Here is a 20,669-nt window from a genome sequence, read left to right as displayed (position 1 = left end):
GTTCCTAATTTATGCAAATGACATGTCATCAGCTTGTGACTGCAACTTGTTCCTGTTCGCGGATGACTCAGCCCTGCTGAGGAAATGTGGACTGTCCCTTTAAATCATTCAGCGACTCTGGCGCATGCGCAATCATATCCCCATATGTTCACGAGCGTTTAAACTTCATGGACAACTGCGCATGCGCTGCATGAAAACAGTTCAATTTTTCAATGAACTGGTTTGGATTTGGCTTCAATGGCTTCGGACAAATACTCGCCAGTGAGAAAACTGTAGGAGGGGAGACCGTGGACGATGTCAAATTGATTATTCCGAAAAATATTAACGTTAAAAACAGAGTGCAGCAAGAATCTAATAATGTCGCCAACGTTAGCTGTCAACAGACCAACGTGGGGAACATTAGTAACAACAACAGTCACATCATCAGAGCAAGTTGGAGTCGACGAGCATCTGTGCATTTAGAAAAAGGTAATTGCTTCAGTGCACAATGTATTGCTATAATGTATCAACACATACATCATATACACAACCCCCTCCAATGTACAGTAAATGACCAAGTATGGTTTTGTCAATATTCCAATGTACAGTTTTGCTTGTACAGTGTTCCCCACCCATCCCTCCTAGCCAACCTCCTCCAATGTACAGTTTTTATGTCAAATGTATATACTCTTTTCTGGACTCTTTTGGTATCACAAACAGTACTGTATTTGCAAATCTGGTATGTCATAAATGTACTATAGATGTAGCAGTACTGTCTATCTGTATGTCGTGTATGTCATATATGTCCTGATGAATTGAAAATGGGGGACCCTGATGTAAACAAGACGAAAGTCTTTCTCTGGTCTGCATCCCGTTAACAATTGACTGTGTATTGAGCCGTACTGTATTGTACCGTGGAAAAAAATCTAATCTACGAATTCCAATCTGGCTTCAGAACATCCCACTCCACTGACACATGCCTTCTCTATTTGAACGACCACATCAAACAAGAGGTGGACGCGGGCAAATACTGCGGCATGGTCATGCTGGACCTACAAAAGGCCTTCGACACGGTCAATCACTCCATTCTGATTGACAAGCTAAAAGCAATTGGTTTTGATAGTCTTATCAGTGAGCTGGATACAATCCTACCTGGAGGGGAGAGGAGGTAAACGGTACTCTATCCCCCCCCCCTCCCAGTGAGCTGTGGTGTTCCACAAGGAAGCATACTAGGACCGCTACTGTTCCCAATTTATGCAAATGACATGTCGTCAGCTTGTGACTGCAACTTGTTCCTGTTCGCGGACGACTCAGCCCTGCTGGTCTCTGACAAGAACAAGTTACAGGTTGAAAAAACCCTCAGCTCGGAACTAGGCAAAATCTGCACATGGCTCGCTGATAACAAACTATCATTACACATGGGCAAAACAGAGTCCATTCTCTTCGGTTCAAATAACAAACTCAGCAAGACCGACGGCTTCTCAGTTACAGTGGGTGACAATATTGTCACAAGGAAAGATGAAATTACCTACCTGGGTTCCATCCTAGAGGCTAATCTTTCCTGTGACAAAATGGCATCCAATGTAATAATAAAGAAAGTCAACCAACGAACTCGATTCTTGTACCGGATCTCCTCTCTGGTAAACAAGAATACCCTGAAGACTCTGGCAGGAGCACTCATTCAAGGGTACTACGACTATGCTTGCACCTCATGGTACCAAAGCACCTCAAAGGCACTAAAAACCAAATTACAAACATCTCAAAACAAACTGGTCAGACTGCTTGACCTTACTCCTAGAACCCACCTCACCCCTGCCCACTTTGACAACCTAGGATGCTGGACAGTATGACTTACTACCATAGTGTCTTTATACCTGTATATATTAATACTACAACTCTGTACATACATCTGATTAGCACTATTACTCAGTAGTACTCATTTATATATTTTATACCCAGTTTAATCACCTGTACATTGTATATTACTATTGCACTTTACTGTTACATTTGCACTATGGTTGGATGTCAAACTTATTTTCGTTGTACTGTACTCGTGATGTATGATTACAATACATTTTAATGTAATCTAATCTAAAATGACTGAACTAAAAATAAGTCAGAATGGAGAAATACAGTCTGTCAGCAAAGATGCAGATGCTTATCAGACCCTGCCGCTTACAGAAGGCTTGAGAAAACATGCATGTGTGAAGACTGTAGCTGTTTGCTGAGACGTGCCAGAGGAGCATAAACATTGATTTGAGGTATTCCTCGAAAAGGGAGAGCTGAGGACGAGGAGAAACATGTCGGGAGAGCAACGATGGCTCTCTCTTGTGCACAAAGCTCTGCTTAAGATGGTTCCCTCGTCGTACCTAAGCGTGGTTCTGTGCACTAACTAAGCAATACAAAGTATGCCCTTCGTTCCCAAGATGTTCTGAAATTGGATGTTCCCTATTATGAGAACAGAATTAGGAAAAAGGGCTTTTAAATATGCTGGTGCTCCTTCATCCTGGAACAAGCTACAGGAGGACCTAAAATTGCCAGGACTGTCTGGTCACCCTCTGAGAATTTAAAGCCATTTTAAAAACCTACGAACTCAGTTCCCTCGGACAGTGCAACTGTGTTTCACAACTTGCCTGAAATTGGAGCTTGCTGTGAATGTTTTATCTGTATTTTATTGTGACGTTCTTTTTTATGTTGAAACCTTCTGCTGCCTTGCTTGGCCAGATCGCTCTTGAAAAAGAGATTTTAATCTCAATTATGCTTATCTGCCTAAATAAAGGATTTGATTGATGATACCCAGTTTAATCACCTGTACATGGCATATTATTATCGCACTTTACATTTGCACTCTGGTTGGATGCCAAACATATTCTCATTGTACTGTACTTGTGTTGTATAATGAACTAGTGATGCACCGATGTGAAAATTGTGGCCGATACCGATAACCGATATTAATATTGCTGTTCTGGCCGATACCGATATTTACCGATGTCGATATCTCTGTATAGAAAACACTTTTTTATGATAATCAAATAAAGAGCTATTTTCCAAAGTGCATTTTTTTTTAACTTTTGTAACTTATTTTCAGAAATGACTGATATTTTGAAACTATTTAAGGCCAAAACATGCCAAAAGAAAAAAAAAAGATAAAAAAAAATATTTTTTTATATCGGCCCATATCGGCCCTATCTTGTTATCGGACCGATACCGATGTGTTTATAAAAAAAAAAGAAAAAAAAACTGCCATATCGGCCGATATTATATCGGCGGCCGATATATCGTGCATCACTAATGACAATACATTTTAATCTAATCTGATATATATCGCATTTACATAAATCTTTCCTGGTTTTTCAGGCAATGGCCGCGTGTGCCTCTCTGGTTTTGGGGCCGGGGTCCCCGGCGAGTGCTGTGGCGGCGACACGGCGGAGGGTCTGGGCTGCAGCGACGCTCGGATCAGTGAGGGCCACCTGAGCCTGGCGGAGGGTCTGGGCTGCAGCGACGCTCGGATCAGTGAGGGCCACCTGAGCCTGGCGGAGGGTCTGGGCTGCAGCGACGCTGGGATCAGTGAGGGCCACCTGAGCCTGGCGTTCCCCGACAGAGTGGAGTGTTGGAACCTAGAGCACGGTGACAAGAAGACACTTGCATTTAGCACGGAGATAAAGACGCCATCAGAGGAATCTGGTATTGTTTTACACTTTAAATTGTGATATTCACCAGTTATGTTTTACTTATATCTGTATGATACCATGTACAATAATGCTGTACATACCGTGTATTATTCTCGCTGTGTGTATATATATAATATATATCTATCCACATACCTACTCTTACTAGTTACACTGCTGGCCAGTACGACTTACTACCACAGTGTCTTTATTAAGCATGCATCACTGTAAATATTAATACTACAACTGTGTACACTACATACAGTACATCTCATTAGCACGATTACTCGGTAGTTACTAATTTTTTGATCAAATATTTTAATTTTCTTTTTCTTTTCTTTTTTCCAACATGAAACAACAATACAACAACAACAATACATAAAAAGACTTCCCAAGACAGTAACTCAACACCACATGACAAGACAACAACTGATACAACTGTACAGTGATCATCCTAACATGGACACTTGTTCGTTCTCCCCCCCCCCCCCCCCCCCGCTCACCCCAGGACCTCAACATGAGTCACCCTCACAATACATCACAATACATCACTCAGCAAAAAAAAAACAAGAATCAAAACAAACATTTCCAAACTTATATGCGTTCCCTCAACTTTGCCACTGTAGCCAACCAAATTACGATATCAGATTCCCTAACCCCTATAACACGTGCCGTGGATATCTCCAAATAGATCACGTCAAGGTAGGTGAGGAACCATACCTTTGGACAGAGTCTATCTGGATGAAACCAAGTTACTTGGTTACTCATTTATATATTTCATACCAAGTGCATTATCACCTGTACATTGTATAATATTACTATGGGGTAACAGTGGCTCATCATGAGGTAGAGAGCGGTCGTCTGGTAATCGGAAGACTCCCGGTTAGATTCCGACTCATCCCCGGGGCGGCGTGTCGTTGTTTCCTTGCGCAAGACGCTTGACCCCTAACTGCTCCCGATGAGCAGGTCGGCCTCCGCCGTCGGTGTGCGAATGTGAGGCACGAGCTGTGAAGCGCTTTGGATAAAAGTGCTGTATGAATGCAGTCCATTATTGCACTTGACTGTTACATTTGCATGACTTGTGCTGTATAATGACAATACATTTGAATCTAATCTAATGTTATAACTAGGGATGTCCGATATTATCGGCCTACCGATATTATCGGCCGATATCGCCATTAAAATGTGATATCGGAAAATATCGGTATCGGTTTTCAAATCTTTTTTTTTTTCTTCTTTTTTTTCTATAGAAATGATGTCCGATATTATCGGCCTACCGATATTATCGGCCGATATCGGCATTAAAATGTGATATCTGTTGATATCGGTATCGGAAATTAAGAGTTGGACAATATCAGTATATCGGTATCGGTAAAAAAAGCCAATATCGAGCATCCCTAGTTATAACACATCCCCCTGTCTTCTTATTAGGACCCTCGCTTGCTCTCCCGTTAGTCCCTGGGGGATACATAGCCTTGAAGCCCCCTCTCTACCGCCCCCTGTCGCCTCAGCTGAAGGCTGCGAGTCTGGCACTAGGAGCAGAGCACGCCATCCTCCTGAGTGCCACCGGAGCCGTGTACAGCTGGGGGAACGGCAGGTAAAGACATGTGGACGAGCCGTATCGGGGTGTCTTCTGCAGGGTATTCAAACGTATTCAATTCATAATTCTCAATTTAAGGCCTTAAAAAAAGGTATTAAAAAGTTAGTACATTTTATTTGCACATGTATATAAAGAAGATCAGGGGCAAGCCCGGTGGTCGGGAGATGAAATAATATGCACAGCAGAAGCAGGAAGTGTCGGGGGCAGCGTGAGCCTCCCACGCGTTACTCCTCGCCACTGAGAGTGCGAGCTGCTGCGGTGAAAAGATGCGACAGGCTGCCTCCTCGTGTACCGGAGGGGACACGTGATGCAAGGCTTCTGTCCTCACTACAACCGACCAGTGGGAGGCATAGTCTAGCAACGTTCAAGACAGGGGAGGGGAGAATTGGAAGTACGAAATTGGGATGGGAGAAAAATAGAAAAATAAGGAGAAAAAGTGGATACAAAAAAAAATGTATCTTGTTGAAACCTGCAGATACCCTGCATAATGTACTTGTTAAAGAATACATTTATCTTGAATAGGGCTAAATATCATACATTAATTTACTATATTTGTGAATTTGTAGCCTCATTAACCCAATATGCCCATGTTGTTCCATCATCTGTGTCGTGAACAGTCATGGTCAGCTGGGGCACGGGGGCCTCTGTGCCGAGGAGGAGCCCAGGGCGCTGGAGGCTCTCCTGGGTGTCCCTATCCGCTGTGTGGCCGCCGGGGGCTGGCACTCCGCCTGCATCAGCGGTAAGAGTCCCACACGGCACACCATCACATACTGGCACTGCGCCTGCATCAGCGGTAAGAGTCCCACACGGCACACACCATCACATACTGGCACTGCGCCTGCATCAGCGGTAAGAGTCCCACACGGCACACACCATCACATACTGGCACTGCGCCTGCATCAGCGGTAAGAGTCCCACACGGCACACCATCACATACTGGACACGCTGCCGCTCCCGCCTACCTCCGGTCAATGGTCTCTAACTACACGCCCTCAAGACCCCTACGCTCTGCATCTTCTGGCCGCCTCAGACCCGCTCCTATCCGAGCTCCACGGGGAGGTCATCAAGGAGAAGCCGCCTATTCTCTCAGTCCTTGCCCCACAATGGTGGAACAAACTTCCCACCACAGTTAGGACAGCAGCCGAAACCAGTCCAATCTTTCGCCGTCGACTAAAGACGCACTTCTTCAACCATTATCTGAAATACATTTTTTTTTTTTTATAAATCTAACCCTAACTAACCTTACTGTCCTAATAAACTAACCTACACTGTAGCACTCAACACCTTGATGAACATTGTTACTCAGCTGATAGAGTTGTGCCCTTCCTTCCTGATGACTTGTTGTACAGAACTTGTAAGTCGCTTTGGATAAAAGCGTCAGCTAAATAATAATAATAATGCATTTTATTTATAAGGCGCCTTTCAAGACACTCGAGGACGCCATACAACAATTAAAAAAACAGTTCATTAACAATCACAATACATTAAAAAAAAATAATTAAATCAGATATACGCCTGCCTAAACAGGTGGGTTTTGAGGTGGGTTTTGGAATGGGATGATGGGAGTCAATGTTCCTGATGTCGGGGGGGGGGAGTTCCAGAGGCGGGGGGCAGAGCAGCTGAAGGCTCGTCTTGACCCCATGGTGGACAGACGGGCTGGGGGGGGACGGTCAGGTTGATGGAGGAGGCAGACCTGAGGGACCGGGTGGGAATGTTGATGTGGAGGAGGTCGGACAGGTATGGAGGGGTCGAGGTTGTGGATGGCCTTGAATGTATGGAGGAGGATCTTGTAGTCTATGCGGTGTTTAATGGGAAGCCAGTGGCGTTGGCGTAGGACGGGGGTGATGTGACTGATGACAGGGGTTCTGGTGTTGATTATACGGGCAGTTCTGGACCAGTTGGAGCTCATGGAGGAGTTTGTGGGGGAGACCAAAGAGAAGGGAGTTGCAATAATCCAAGCGGGAAGTGACGAGGGAGTGGACCAGGATTGCGGCGCTGTTGGGGGGCGAGTGAAGGGCGGAGGCGTAAATGACTAAATGTAACCTCAGACGGCGTTTGTCCACAGCGTGGGGAGACCTGTACATGTGGGGCTGGAACGAGAGCGGGCAGCTGGGCCTCCCGTCCAGGGGCCTGAAGAGGGAGCAGCGGGGAGCCAGCCAACCAACCACAGGTTTGTATTCAAAACCACGTGTGTCTCATTTGAAACAAAAACAACAAGAATTTGACTACCGTGTACCTTTCTACTATACTGATACTACTATGCGCACTCAAGAGTGTAACAACACTGTTTCACTTTAAACAATTTAGACACACATTTTTAACACGCCATGTTTTGTCTAAAAGATTTGCACTACCTCTACCTCATTTTTGCATTTTGTACATTTTTTGTTTTGTATATTGTATAATATAATGTATAGTGTTTGATCTTTTTTATGTGTGACAAATAAAACAAAACTTGCACTTGATTCGACAAACAATATCACATACCCTTAGCCGCCAGAGATGTACCCTCAGTCCTGCCGACTTGTTCACAATTTGTAAGTCGCTTTGGATAAAAGCGTCAGCTACATGACTGAATGTGAAATGTATTGAGAATTTGAGAAATTATCTTAACAGTATGTGTAGTGACTGCTTGTCTTGTAGTGGCCGCTTGTCGCTCCCCAACGTATCGACGAGCGGCCACTACAAAGTTTGAAAGCGTGAATCCTCCGCAGGTGCATAAATCGCACTGATTAGCAAGGTCTCTTATAATAGAGGTGGTGTGCCCCCTAGTGTTCAAACATAAATACAACACCGTAATAAGACAACTTCTAATACCGGTATGTCGGTTTTGGCTTCTAATCTACAGTATGACTGCATCTTCTGTAGCTGTTTGATAATCGGATAGTTAACGACTTAAGGGGACTGAACGGCAGCGTTGTGCCCCAGACAGCGGCACATCTACAGGCGACGAGACCCAGCAAGGAGGTGAAGAGGTGTTCATCTCCATCCAGGCCTTCCCAGCGCTGGTGGACGTCACGGAGTCATGTGACGTCAGCAGGATCAGCTGTGGGTCCCGTCACACTGCGGCGGTGACCGGTAAGAACACTCACATTCACAGGTCTCTAAACCACCAGTCAAGTCCAGTCATCTTTTTTATTTCGGGTTTTGGACACATAACAATGGTCATTCCATAAACTGGCAAAGTTTTACCAGCTGCTATTGCAGCATTGTCCAATTGTCCGAAAAGGGCTGAAGGGAGAAGCACTAGGCTTATCGGGCCCTACCCCTGAAGACTTGTTTCTTTCTCCTTTTCTTTTTGTTTTACATTTACATACATACATATAGTACACATTACAGTATAGTATACCTGCAGTATATAATAGTGTATACAACACATGTGATATGAGATATATAGTACATGATATATATACACAATATAATATAGTACCATAATATAATAGTATATAGTGTAAATATAGTTTAATATTATATGCAGATTAATTATAATATGATTATATAATGTAATATGACATAACGTACAATACAGTATCATATGTATTTTTTATCTTGATTTTAATTTTATATGCAAGTTGTATTTCTTTGTTTAAATAAGTGCTAAATAGCTCTACATTCCGACAGCCATCACTGTCAGTAACATGGGTCTCCCAGTCCCTCCTGCTCTGCAGTAAACAGTCATCACTGATATAGAGTGTCTGGTCAGTAACATGGGTCTCCCAGTCCCTCCACTCTGCAGTAAACAGCCATCACTGATATAGAGTGTCTGGTCAGTAACATGGGTCTCCCAGTCCCTCCTGCTCTGCAGTAAACAGTCATCACTGATATAGAGTGTCTGGTCAGTAACATGGGTCTCCCAGTCCCTCCACTCTGCAGTAAACAGTCATCACTGATACAGAGTGTCTGGTCAGTAACATGGGTCTCCCAGTCCCTCCACTCTGCAGTAAACAGCCATCACTGATATAGAGTGTCTGGTCAGTAACATGGGTCTCCCAGTCCCTCCACTCTGCAGTAAACAGCCATCACTGATATAGAGTGTCTGGTGAGTAACATGGGTCTCCCAGTCCCTATGCTCTGCAGTAAACATTCATCACTGATATAGTGTCTGGTCAGTAACATGGGTCTCCCAGTCCCTCCGCTCTGCAGTAAACAGCCATCACTGATATAGAGTGTCTGGTCAGTAACATGGGTATCCCAGTCCCTCCACTTTGCAGTAAACAGCCATCACTGATATAGTGTCTGGTCAGTAACATGGGTCTCCCAGTCTCTCCACTCTGCAGTAAACAGACATCACTGATATAGAGTACATTTCCAGATTATTTTACTTGTTTCAAGCACATTATTTGCTTATAACTAGTTTTTTTTATTTCTTTTTTTTGTCAGACAATTCTCTCTCCTGATTGAATAAAGTGGGAACGGGATTTTCTTTTTAAAATACCACTTACAGCACCTTTAATTTACTACTACTCTTACTAGTTACGCTGCTGGCCAGTATGACTTACTACCATACTGTCTTTATACCTGTATATATTAATACTACAAGTAACTCTGTACATACATCTGATTAGCACTAATTTATATACCGTTTAATCACCTGTGCATTGTATATTACTATTGCACTTTACTGTTACATTTGCACTCAGGTTGGATGCCAAACTTCTTTTCGTTGTACTGTACGTGTGCTGTATGACAATTATACATAAAAAATCTAATCTAATCAAATCTAATCTACTGTTTCAGCTACGGGTGATCTCTACACTTGGGGTTGGGGTAAGAGTCTTTGAAATTCAATTCACCTTGATTTTCTCACAACTTGCGATGCATTTTCAACAGCAACTATAAATCAAACCAAATCAATTGTGAGAAGACATACTCTCGATCGTTGGCTACGTTTACACTGCAGGCGAGAGTGTCCCAATTCCAAATCTGATTAAATTTTTTGTTGCTCATGTGATTCAGATCTGATTCTTTCATGACAAGTGTGAACAGCACAAATCACATGGAATCTGATCTGTTCTATTCTGATTTCTGATGTTGGGCCACTTTCATATATGTGGTCCACTCCTAAATCAGATACAGGTCAGATTTATGCAACACAACCTCAGTCTGAACAGTCACGTGACTTTCATGTCACTCTAGATTGACATTTGTTAAAAGAGACATTAACAATCTTCTTTATTTGCGCAGTTGCGCATGCGGGTCAGTTCAGGAGCGTGAACCAGTTCATACTGGAATCTGATATTGGCCACATAAAAAAAATAATATATATATATACATTATATATATTGTAGGAGCTATTTGATTGTTTTTGTGTTATGTCTGTAGTTCATCACTGGGTGGCAGCGCGGAGCGCATGGGTTTTGGATATAGGCACAGGTGTAGGCTATTGCGCAATCAATGTATGGATGACGGAGAGGTCTCATGGTTTTTACCACATGCACCCTCGCTCGTTTTCACTATTATTAATATCATTTTCTATAAACTATTGTTTGGCTCAGCAACCATGTGTTATGTATTACGTTTTAAATACTTGAATTAAATGGGAACTTCACCCAACGGCAAGTGACACCGACTGGTGGACATTACGTTTATCTTTAATTGCGCGTCAAAGACGAGGATTTCACGCATCCAGCAGAGCGCCTACCAGGACATCGGGACACGACGGGACAGAGTCACTTTGTTCCATCGCTTCGGTCTCCTGAGGCTCGCTGAGTTTAATGTACACCAAAAATGCATCAATTATGTATCAAGTTGTCAACAACATGAATCACAGACTGTCTGAGCTCGTCCCAGTCTGCCGTCCACTGCACATCCACAACACTAGGAATAGGCATCTTATCTTTGGCCAGAGGAGAGAGCTCAAATGTGCCTAAGCATAGCATGCAGGGGCCCGCAGATCTGGAGCGAGCTCGACGAGAGTCTGGAACTGTCTAAATCCTTCAAAACATAAAAAAAAATCACTGAAAGAGGAACTGCTCAAATCATATCTCTAAATAAAATCCACAGTTAGGTATATAAATTGTCTGTATTTATGTATCTATGTTGTATGTCAGTTAGTAGGTAGGTGTGTAAGCCTACCCACGTTGTATGTTTTTGTTTGTTTATATTTTGTTTGTGATCAGGCTCCGCCTCCAAAAGCTTTAAATAGCTTCTTGGGAGACCTGGCACGCGCACACAATTTCGTCGTTGTTGTTTTCACATGAAGATATGCATTATGTAATATATCGTGTGTGTGTGTGAATAAATTCATTAATTCACTACAATATAATAATAATAATAATAATAATGTGAACAGCCGAACAAAGAAAATCAGATCTGAGTAATAAATCAGAACTGAGCACTAAAGACTTGTTTCAAAGTCAAAGTTAAGTTTGAAAATTACATGGAAGCGCGAGATACAGCACTCCGGTCTCAGTTACAGCCATTTGACGCTAGATATACACTAAACAAATAAATAAAATACTGATCCTCATGATGACAGACATACAAACCGATTCAACAAAGATCCAGTAGAAACCAATCATTCAACAAAAACGGTCAATAAAAACAGTGAATTGATTCAGTAGCAAACTGATCCAAAATAAGAAACCTAGTCTAATTCAGTAAAACTGATCCAATTCAATTAAAGACCAATAGATTCACTAATTAAAAGATTTTAAAGTTATAGATGGCAACCTCTAATCACATTCATAAACACTCTCACATCCCTTGACCCCGACTGATCCTAAAGAAATACTGATCCTAAAGATATACTCCTTCTCTGAGATGAGCACCTCAGATACTCTGTTGTAAACTCCGCCCGCTGTATATTGTATCTTGGTTGTTTATTATTATTATTATATATTTTTTTTTATAACTTTCTTTTTGCCTGTTTTCGATTTTGTTTAGTTTTTGTCGTTGTTGTTCCTGGTAAATTTCAGTCCTGTCCGTGTCTCGTCACGTCCCATAAAAGCAAAAAAAATAATCATGGTGATATGTTAAATATTGATAAACAACCTTTGCTTCTCTGTATACCACCTATGTTTCACCAATAAAAGATATATATATATATAAAAAAAGATTTAAAGTTGCAAGCTGATGTTTCTGTGCGTTATCGTTGCAGGTGAATATGGTCAGCTTGGTCACGGCACCACGGCGAGTTGGGACGAGCCGCGCCGCGTGGAGTTCTTCCAGAACCAGAACCCGGGCCTGCGCGTGGCGGACGTGGTGTGTGGCGCCTGGAACACGTTCGCCTCCGCCGCCGCCGCGGTCCAGAAGGAAGCCACTCCGCCCTGAAACAAACACGCTGGACTTTCCCAGGCAATTAAAACCGACAACGGACTTCCGTGTCGTCATGTGCTGTAAATAATACCACCGATTATTTCAGACCATTAAATATATTTTTAAAGATGTTCATGTGTATTCTGCCTGCATTTCTTAAAAAAAATATTCAAATTGTTAAAAGCATAAACGTTGTGAAAGTTGAGTTTAAAAGACATTTTTATTTTTTCCTCTATTTATACAGTTTTAAAAATATAATAGATAAGAAGGGTGTTACATTTCACAAAAGATTACATAAAATTGTTAAGACGGTATAAAGGTAAATATAAATTAAGGCAAAATCTCTAAAAATGCTCTTGTGGAAACAGAGCAGCCACAGTGGAAGAGTCGTGCAGAGGGGAGTCCATATCCCGAGGGTGGCTTCACAGTACAATCTTGAAAGAACTGGAGACAAAAAGAAAAGATTAATAAAAAAATATTAGTGCTGTCAGGCAATTCAAAAAATGTATCGAATTAATTATAGGATTTGTAATTAATTTATCTAATTAATCGCATAACCATTTTATGCCTGATATTCTATATTCTATAATCATATTTCAAATTGCATGTGTCCAGATGGCATAATTCAGTACTGTATCTACAAAACCTTCTGTTTAATCATCTTCCATCTATTAATTTGCTTAGATTTTTCAGGTCTGGTCAATTTGAACATGGTGTTATTCACAGTCAAAGATTAAAAAAGATGTATTAATATTCTCATTTGGTTCATTACAATTGACTCAAAATAAGATTTTCATTCAATCAATCACAGCGCAGATTGATTGATTGAATGAAAATGTTATTAACAGATTGCAGAATGGGTACAATACAGTACGGCTCAATACACACAATTGTTAAGGGCATGCAGACCAGAGAAAGACTTTCGTCTTGTTTACATCAGGGTCCCCCATTTTCAATTCATAATGAATTGTAAGTAAGGGTGCAACTTGCACAGTGCAATCCATTCTTTGTGGATCTAGCCCACAGTATTTCTGACACTGGGAATACATTCCCTGAGATTCATAGATGTCCCTAGAATCAGATACCAAGAACATGCAAATGGACCATATTAAAAAAAAAGTCTGTAAATGTGTATTCTACATTCTCATGGAATGAATGATACAAAAAGAAATTATTTAAAAAAATATATAAAAAAAAATGTAATTAATTTTGAGTTAATTTTCATAACGCGATAATTTGCTGTGTAATTAATTAATCTAATTAACGCGATAAACTGACAGCCCTAAAAAATATACATACATATTTTGGAATTTTCTTTTCTGAAGTTCAAAAGAGCACTGAAATCTCATCTCCTACCTAGAGCACCAATATTTCCCATATGTTGTATTTTCGTTTTATATTCTTCCTGTCATTAGTTGTTTTCGCTATACCCGAAATCGTATGGCATGGGTGCCTGCTTCGGTGTCTATGTGTAGACCCACTTGTGTGTATTGTGAATGAATGTTCCTTGTGTGTTTTTGTTTGGAGGGGGGGGGGATTTTATATATATGATGTAATATCAGTGTAATTTTGCTTCCTGGTGAATGCCACATGCAAGCCCTAGAGGGTTCTAGGCAATTCTCCTACACATCCCTTTGTGGATTGTATTGTATTATATATATGTAATTGTTTTTATATGTGTAAATAAACAAACAAAGCAAGTAGGAGTAAATAAAAAAAATAGGAAGTTTAAGTAGAATAAAATGAAATATATAAACTAAATTAGAATAATAATTAAATATAATATAGGACAGGGCTGTACAATTGTGCAGGATTGTTGTATATCTGTGATTATAGCAGCAGTATAGGTTCTATTCACCTGACAAAATCCGGTGATCTTGAGATGACGTGCTGAAACTCCGAGAGGTTAACTGTTCCATCTTTGTCGATGTCGGACTCTTCAAGGATCTGTGTGGTTAGAATAACAGCGGTGAGGCGGATCAGACTGGATCTGTGGTTAGAATAACAGCGGTGAGGCGGATCAGACTGGATCTGTGGTTAGAATAACAGCGGTGAGGCGGATCAGACTGGATCTGTGGTTAGAATAACAGCGGTGAGGCGGATCAGACTGGATCTGTGTGGTTAGAATAACAGCTGTGAGGCGATCAGACTGGATCTGTGTGGTTAGAATAACAGCTGTGATCAGACTGGATCTGTGTGGTTAGAATAACAGCTGTGAGGCGGATCAGACTGGATCTGTGTGGTTAGAATAACAGCTGTGAGGCGATCAGACTGGATCTGTGTGGTTAGATAACAGCTGTGATCAGACTGGATCCGTGTGGTTAGATAACAGCTGTGAGGCGGATCAGACTGGATCTGTGTGGTTAGATAACAGCTGTGAGGCGATCAGACTGGATCTGTGTGGTTAGATAACAGCTGTGAGGCGGATCAGACTGGATCTGTGTGGTTAGATAACAGCTGTGAGGCGGATCAGACTGGATCTGTGTGGTTAGAATAACAGCTGTGAGGCAATCAGACTGGATCTGTGTGGTTAGAATAACAGCTGTGAGGCAATCAGACTGGATCTGTGTGGTTAGAATAACAGCTGTGAGGCGATCAGACTGGATCTGTGTGGTTAGATAACAGCTGTGATCAGACTGGATCCGTGTGGTTAGAATAACAGCTGTGAGGCGATCAGACTGGATCTGTGTGGTTAGAATAACAGCTGTGAGGCGATCAGACTGGATCTGTGTGGTTAGAATAACAGCTGTGAGGCGGATCAGACTGGATCTGTGTGGTTAGATAACAGCTGTGAGGCGATCAGACTGGATCTGTGTGGTTAGAACTGGATCTGTGTGGTTAGATAACAGCTGTGAGGCGGATCAGACTGGATCTGTGTGGTTAGAATACAACGGTTGTGTATTACTTTGCAGTGAAAGCTTGGGGTCAGCTTAAACCTTATACACTGACTGTACTTAAATAAATAACTTATTTGGAACTTTTGCTAGATTTTTTTATTGAAATTATGTTTTTAAGTTGAAGGAAATTACAGCAAATGGCTTTCTTTATAATAAAAAAAAAAGTGCCTCACGGACGGGGGGGGGGGGGGGCACAGACCACCCCCTAGTTGTGACTCAGCAGCATCTTGTTTAAAAATCCTGGGGAAAGCCCCGCAAACAGTCAATGGTAAATGGCTGCTTTTTTATATGGCGCTTTTATCCAAGGCGCTTTACAATTTGTTACTTACATATTACCCACTCACACACCTACGGCGGAGGCAACCATGTTGATAATGAGCTGCCCCCCCCCCTCAGTGAACTCACGTTGATAATGAGCTGCCCCCCCCCCCCCTCAGTGAACTCACGTTGATAATGAGCTGCCCCCCCCCCCCCCCCCCCCTCAGTGAACTCACGTTGATAATGAGCTGCCCCCCCCCCTCAGTGAACTCACGTTGATAATGAGCTGCCCCCCCCCCCCCCCCCTCAGTGAACTCACGTTGATAATGAGCTGCCCCCCCCCCCCCCCCCCCCCCCCCCCCAGTGAACTCACGTTGATAATGAGCTGCCTCATCTCCTCGGGGGTCAGCCTGGTGTCGTCCGTCTCCCCGGTCAGGCAGTTCACCAGCTCCTCCAGGTCTCCACCGTCCAGCGTGCCGTCGTCGTCGAAGTCTAAACAAAGTGACCAACGATGCCCGTTAACCCTTTCACTGCTGCACTCTACCAAACGGTTAACCCTTTCCTACTGCGACAATATACAGACTTTCACTGCCACACAACAGCAGGTTAACCCTTTACTATCACACTACTGACTGTTAACCCTTTACTATCACACTACAGACGGTTAACCCTCGGTAGTGTGATGGTAAAGGGTTAACCTTCTGTAGTGTGGCAGTGAAAGGGTTCAAAGATTATCAGCCTACAATATTACCAGTATATAATAATAATAATATACAGTGCGGTTTGTAAGTCTTAGGACAACATTGACATTTTAGTTATTTGTATTGCTCTGCCAAGAGGTCTGGAGAAATTGACAATATAATACATGTCTCCCTCTCTCTACACACACACACTCAGTGGCCACTTTGAGTGTCACACTTTATTAGGTATACAGGTGTACCTAATAAAGTGACCATATATATATATATATATATATATATATATATATATATAAATAGCTATATATATATATAAACCATATTATAGCTGTATAGTAACTTATTATACTGTGAATTTCTCCAGACCTCTCTTGGCAGAACCTGAGGTGTGGCCAGAAATAGCAACCCCTCCTCTATCCAACTCCACACATCAGACCGAAACAAAAAGGGTTCAAAGGAACTATAAATCTTCACCCTCCTTTCACTATAAGTACAGATGGGTGCAATTTCAGTGACCTTTGTGTCCAATTTGACTAGAAGTCAATGGGGGGGGGGAGAAAACACTTTAAGAAATACTAATCTACTAATCGGCAAACTAAATCTTGGTTGACTACAGACCAAACAGACCGATGTAATCGACTATGAGGGGGGCAGCCTTACAAATGAACTATGTAATTACCAAAAATGCGAAAGGCGTAATGGGCCTTGATTTCCAGGGTTGCGGAGTCGCTGAAGGCACTGAGGAGATCCAGGAAGTCTTCAAAGGTTAGACTTCCATCTTTTATGTCGGACGTGGAGAACACGTGACAGATCCTCTTCCTGAAAGGATTGGACTAAAGGAGGTGAGGCAACAGAGAACAAGGGTACAAGGGTCAGTCGCACCCATCACACGACATAATAACAGTGACTCCTTATCAGCATGAGCTACAGTGGGCTGGGTTGTTTTAGCACTTCACATTAGAAACATGCATGTTTCAACAGTGACACACGGAGCAGTGCTAAAATTCCAAGTCATATTTACGCAACATAATAATATAATAAAATTATTTTGGTAAGTAATAGGGCTGTGCCGAATATAATTATTTTTGTTTCTCGCATTTTAATGTTCTGTTGTGTTTTTCGAATGCGGGTGTTTTCCGAGTGTTTGCTGTGACGTCATCATCAGGGAATAAGGTTACACACAGGCTATATATGTTAAATGATATCCATCTATTAATCTGATTGTGATGGATTCAGTCGGAGCCGGTCTTATTTGCTTTGTCTAATTGCAGTGTGTCTTGTTTAGGTGTGTTATTCTTTTTCTTTATGTGTTTTGTCAATATATTGTGATGAGTGTGAATGTATATGTCTGTGTTGTCACTGTGTAAGTTATTGGACCCCAGGAGGAATAGCTGCTGCTATGCAAGAGCTAATGGGGATATAAAACAAACAAACATGAAATAAATAATCTGCAGTAAATGTCGCAGAGTAAATTTTACTCAAACTGAGTAAATTTTACTCAAACTGAGTACATTTTACTCAAACTGAGTACAATTGTACTCAGTTTGAGTAAAATTTACTCTGCGAAATTTACTGTGTAATAAGGCTTTAATGTGGAAATAATGAGTGACAAGATCTATACAATTTTCATATGACCCCTTCACCCCCTCACCCACCCCTCGCCACCTAACTGTTACATAAGGTGTAACAATATTACAATATTGTAAACCATAATTATGACAATATTATCGCCACCTTAAGTTCAGGCAGTGTGAGGATACTCTCCATTGGAACTCTGGGGTTTGGAAGAGTGCGTTCCTCCTTGGAGACCAGCTCACTGAATCTCTTGTGTGCACTAAAAAACAAAAACAAATGTTAACAGTCGAAACTCCTCACGCCGCACGCATCAATCATCCTTTATCTGGGACTTTTACAAAGTAATAAGGAAGTATGACTGACTGCTATTATATGCAATACAAGCAAGGTATTACTGACTCCACCAGTAAGTTATATAACGTTATGGTATGCGGTTGCCGGCTGGTCACTTACAGAAGAATTTCTTGCTTTGTTAAGAAGGTCAGCTCCTGCAAGGAAAACCAAGCACAGGAATTGGACATAATCCTCATCATATACATACCATATATATATATTTATTCTTACCGTATATAGGCTATATCTATACACATCCGTCTGTACATACCTGCATATAATCCTTTTATCCATCTATATCCCTTACCTACTCTTACTAGTTACACTGCTGGCCAGTATGACTTACTAAGTTACTATCATAGTGTCTTTATACCTGCATCACTGTAGACCTACATATTAATACTACAATTCTGTATACATCTTAACATCTAGCACTATTAGTTTCAAGTTTCAAGTTTGTTTATTAGTTGTCACAATAAAATACACATACTTTACGGTGAAATGCTTGGTTCTGTGTGAGCCCCTGAGAGTGTGCTTCATACAGTTTGATTGATTGAAAACTTTATTAACAGATTGCAGAATGGGTACAATACAGTACGGCTCAATACACACAATTGTTAAGGGGATGCAGACCAGAGAAAGACTTCTGTCTTGTTTACATCAGGGTCCCCCATTTTCAATTCATCATGTAATGAAGTAAGTAAAAAAGAAAAGAAAAAATTACTAAAGTAAATTACTCTGTAGTAATTTCTTTGTATAATTTACATGTTGTATACCCTGTTTAATCACCTGTACATTGTATATTACTATTGCACTTACTGTGTATTACTATTGCACTTTACTGTTACATTTGCACTCTGGTTGGATGACAAACTTATTTTCGTTGTACTGTACTTGTGCTGTATCATGACAATACATTTTAATCTATAATCTAATCTAATATTGGCTGCCGTTATCTTCAGCACATCTTATCAGTAGATCATCTGTATACTTATTAACTTGTCTGGTGAGGCCAGCAATGGTCTGGACTCTGGAAGTATTTATATTATAACATCTGTAGATTATTATATCTGTATGTTGTGTATGTCATAAATGTCACTATGAATTGAAAACGGGGGACCCTGATGTAAACAAGACGAAAGTCTTTCTCTGGTCTGCATCCCCTTAACAATTGTGTGTATTGAGCCGTACTGTACTGTACCCATTCTGCAATCTGTTAATAAAGTTTTCAATCAATCAAACAGTATCTTGAAATATTAATCAGCATGATTAGCTAAGCTATTATTTGCTAGCCTCTCACAGCTGTCATGGTGACGTTTACCAGGTCAGTCTCTAAGTAAATTACTGTCCGTGTGTGGCGTTAATATATATATATATATTGTATATATTAGAATATATAATATATGATATGTTAACGTTGTTCATCAGTATTGAATGTAGACGAGCCTCAGCTCTGCCCCAGAAGTGACACAACAACACAGTCACTAAGTTACCAGAGGTAACTAAAACTATAGCGTTAATAAAGCGTTACTTACTTGATATTCCGAGAGCAAATCCTTCCCTATTTGACTTGCCGTCGCTCCCATGTTGTACTTTCCAACTCAAACACGTACTTGTTGTGATGTATTATTGCTAATATTCCTAGTTTATTATTATAATGAGAAAACTTTGTGCTTCGCCAACTTTTCCGACCTGGCTGTTGTTCATGTTACTTCCTGTGTTTCACGCTGTCGACGTCACGACTCTCATTTGCATACAGCGCGCCTCCTCCTCGCTCAGTAGATTGATTGATTGAAAACTTTATGAACAGATTGCAGAATGGGTACAGTACGGCTCAATACACACACAATTGTTAAAGGGATGCAGACCAGAGAAAGACTTTCGTCTTGTTTACATCAGGGTCCTTGTTTGGTCTCTGGTCTGCATCCCCTTAACAATTGTGTGTATTGAGCTGTACTGTACCCATTCTGCAATCTGTTAATTAAAATGTTCAATCAATCAATCAATCAATCAATACTGACAAAAACCCATGGAGTCAAGTGCTGCATGCTGCACGCATGGGGGACCGGACCCTGATGTAAACAAGACGAAAGTCTTTATCTGGTCTGCATCCCCTTAACAATTGTTTGTATTGAGCCGTACTGTATTATTTGTACCCATTCTGAAATCTGTTCATTAAAGTTTTCAATCAATCAATCAATTAACCTGCATATAATCCTTTTTAGAGACACTATATCTATATCTGTACATATCCCTTACCTACTCTTGGTTACGCTGCTCAGTATGACTTAGTGTCTTTATACCTGTATCACTGTGTACATATTAATACTGTACATACATCTGATTAGCACTATTACTCAGTAGTACTAATTTATATAATTTATCCCCCATTTAATAACCTGTA

At 41.2% G+C, this 20,669-nt stretch overlaps 2 protein-coding genes across 3 annotated transcripts; one reads left to right on the top strand and one right to left on the bottom strand.

Annotated features, from left to right (window-relative positions):
* Window positions 1–185: 185 nt before the first annotated feature.
* rccd1 (RCC1 domain containing 1) lies at window positions 186–12,594 on the top strand. Of its 2 annotated transcripts, none has more exons than XM_084334923.1 (8): window positions 186–468; window positions 3,337–3,663; window positions 5,079–5,244; window positions 5,865–5,986; window positions 7,313–7,417; window positions 8,176–8,325; window positions 9,985–10,014; window positions 12,347–12,594. In XM_084334923.1, exons 1-8 carry the CDS (start codon window positions 213–215, stop codon window positions 12,517–12,519), a joined length of 1,329 nt encoding a protein of 442 aa, XP_084191049.1. In that variant the 5' UTR covers window positions 186–212; the 3' UTR covers window positions 12,520–12,594. The 2 variants fall into 2 exon arrangements, with proteins under 2 accessions (XP_084191049.1, XP_084191050.1); XM_084334924.1 differs by having other exon boundaries at window positions 8,180–8,325; window positions 12,347–12,450.
* Window positions 12,595–12,705: 111 nt separating this feature from the next.
* cib1 (calcium and integrin binding 1 (calmyrin)) lies at window positions 12,706–19,985 on the bottom strand. Its single transcript, XM_084334369.1, has 7 exons — window positions 19,801–19,985; window positions 18,386–18,420; window positions 18,092–18,191; window positions 17,037–17,190; window positions 16,033–16,151; window positions 14,363–14,451; window positions 12,706–12,948 (listed from the first exon to the last, which is right to left on the bottom strand). The coding sequence occupies exons 1-7, from the start codon at window positions 19,849–19,851 to the stop codon at window positions 12,927–12,929; spliced, it is 570 nt and encodes a 189-aa protein (XP_084190495.1). The 5' UTR covers window positions 19,852–19,985; the 3' UTR covers window positions 12,706–12,926.
* Window positions 19,986–20,669: the final 684 nt, after the last annotated feature.

This window comes from Notolepis coatsorum (assembly GCF_963971535.1).
Source record: "Notolepis coatsorum genome assembly, chromosome: 18".
Classification (NCBI taxonomy): domain Eukaryota; kingdom Metazoa; phylum Chordata; class Actinopteri; order Aulopiformes; family Paralepididae; genus Notolepis; species Notolepis coatsorum.
This window is presented reverse-complemented; position numbering and strand designations above follow the sequence as displayed.

What these genes read in the sequence shown, in the direction of transcription:
- rccd1 (XM_084334923.1), top strand. Translation starts at nt 213, where the DNA reads ATGAACTGGTTTGGATTTGGCTTCAATGGCTTCGGACAAATACTCGCC. An exon ending in GACGCCATCAGAGGAATCTG is followed by an intron (nt 3,664 to 5,078) that starts GTATTGTTTTAC and finishes TCTTCTTATTAG; the next exon opens with GACCCTCGCTTGCTCTCCCG. An exon ending in GCACTCCGCCTGCATCAGCG is followed by an intron (nt 5,987 to 7,312) that starts GTAAGAGTCCCA and finishes GTTTGTCCACAG; the next exon opens with CGTGGGGAGACCTGTACATG.
- cib1 (XM_084334369.1), bottom strand. Translation starts at nt 19,851, where the DNA reads ATGGGAGCGACGGCAAGTCAAATAGGGAAGGATTTGCTCTCGGAATAT. An exon ending in ATTTGCTCTCGGAATATCAA is followed by an intron (nt 18,421 to 19,800) that starts GTAAGTAACGCT and finishes TTTTCCTTGCAG; the next exon opens with GAGCTGACCTTCTTAACAAA. An exon ending in TGAGGCAGCTCATTATCAAC is followed by an intron (nt 14,452 to 16,032) that starts GTGAGTTCACTG and finishes CTAACCACACAG; the next exon opens with ATCCTTGAAGAGTCCGACAT.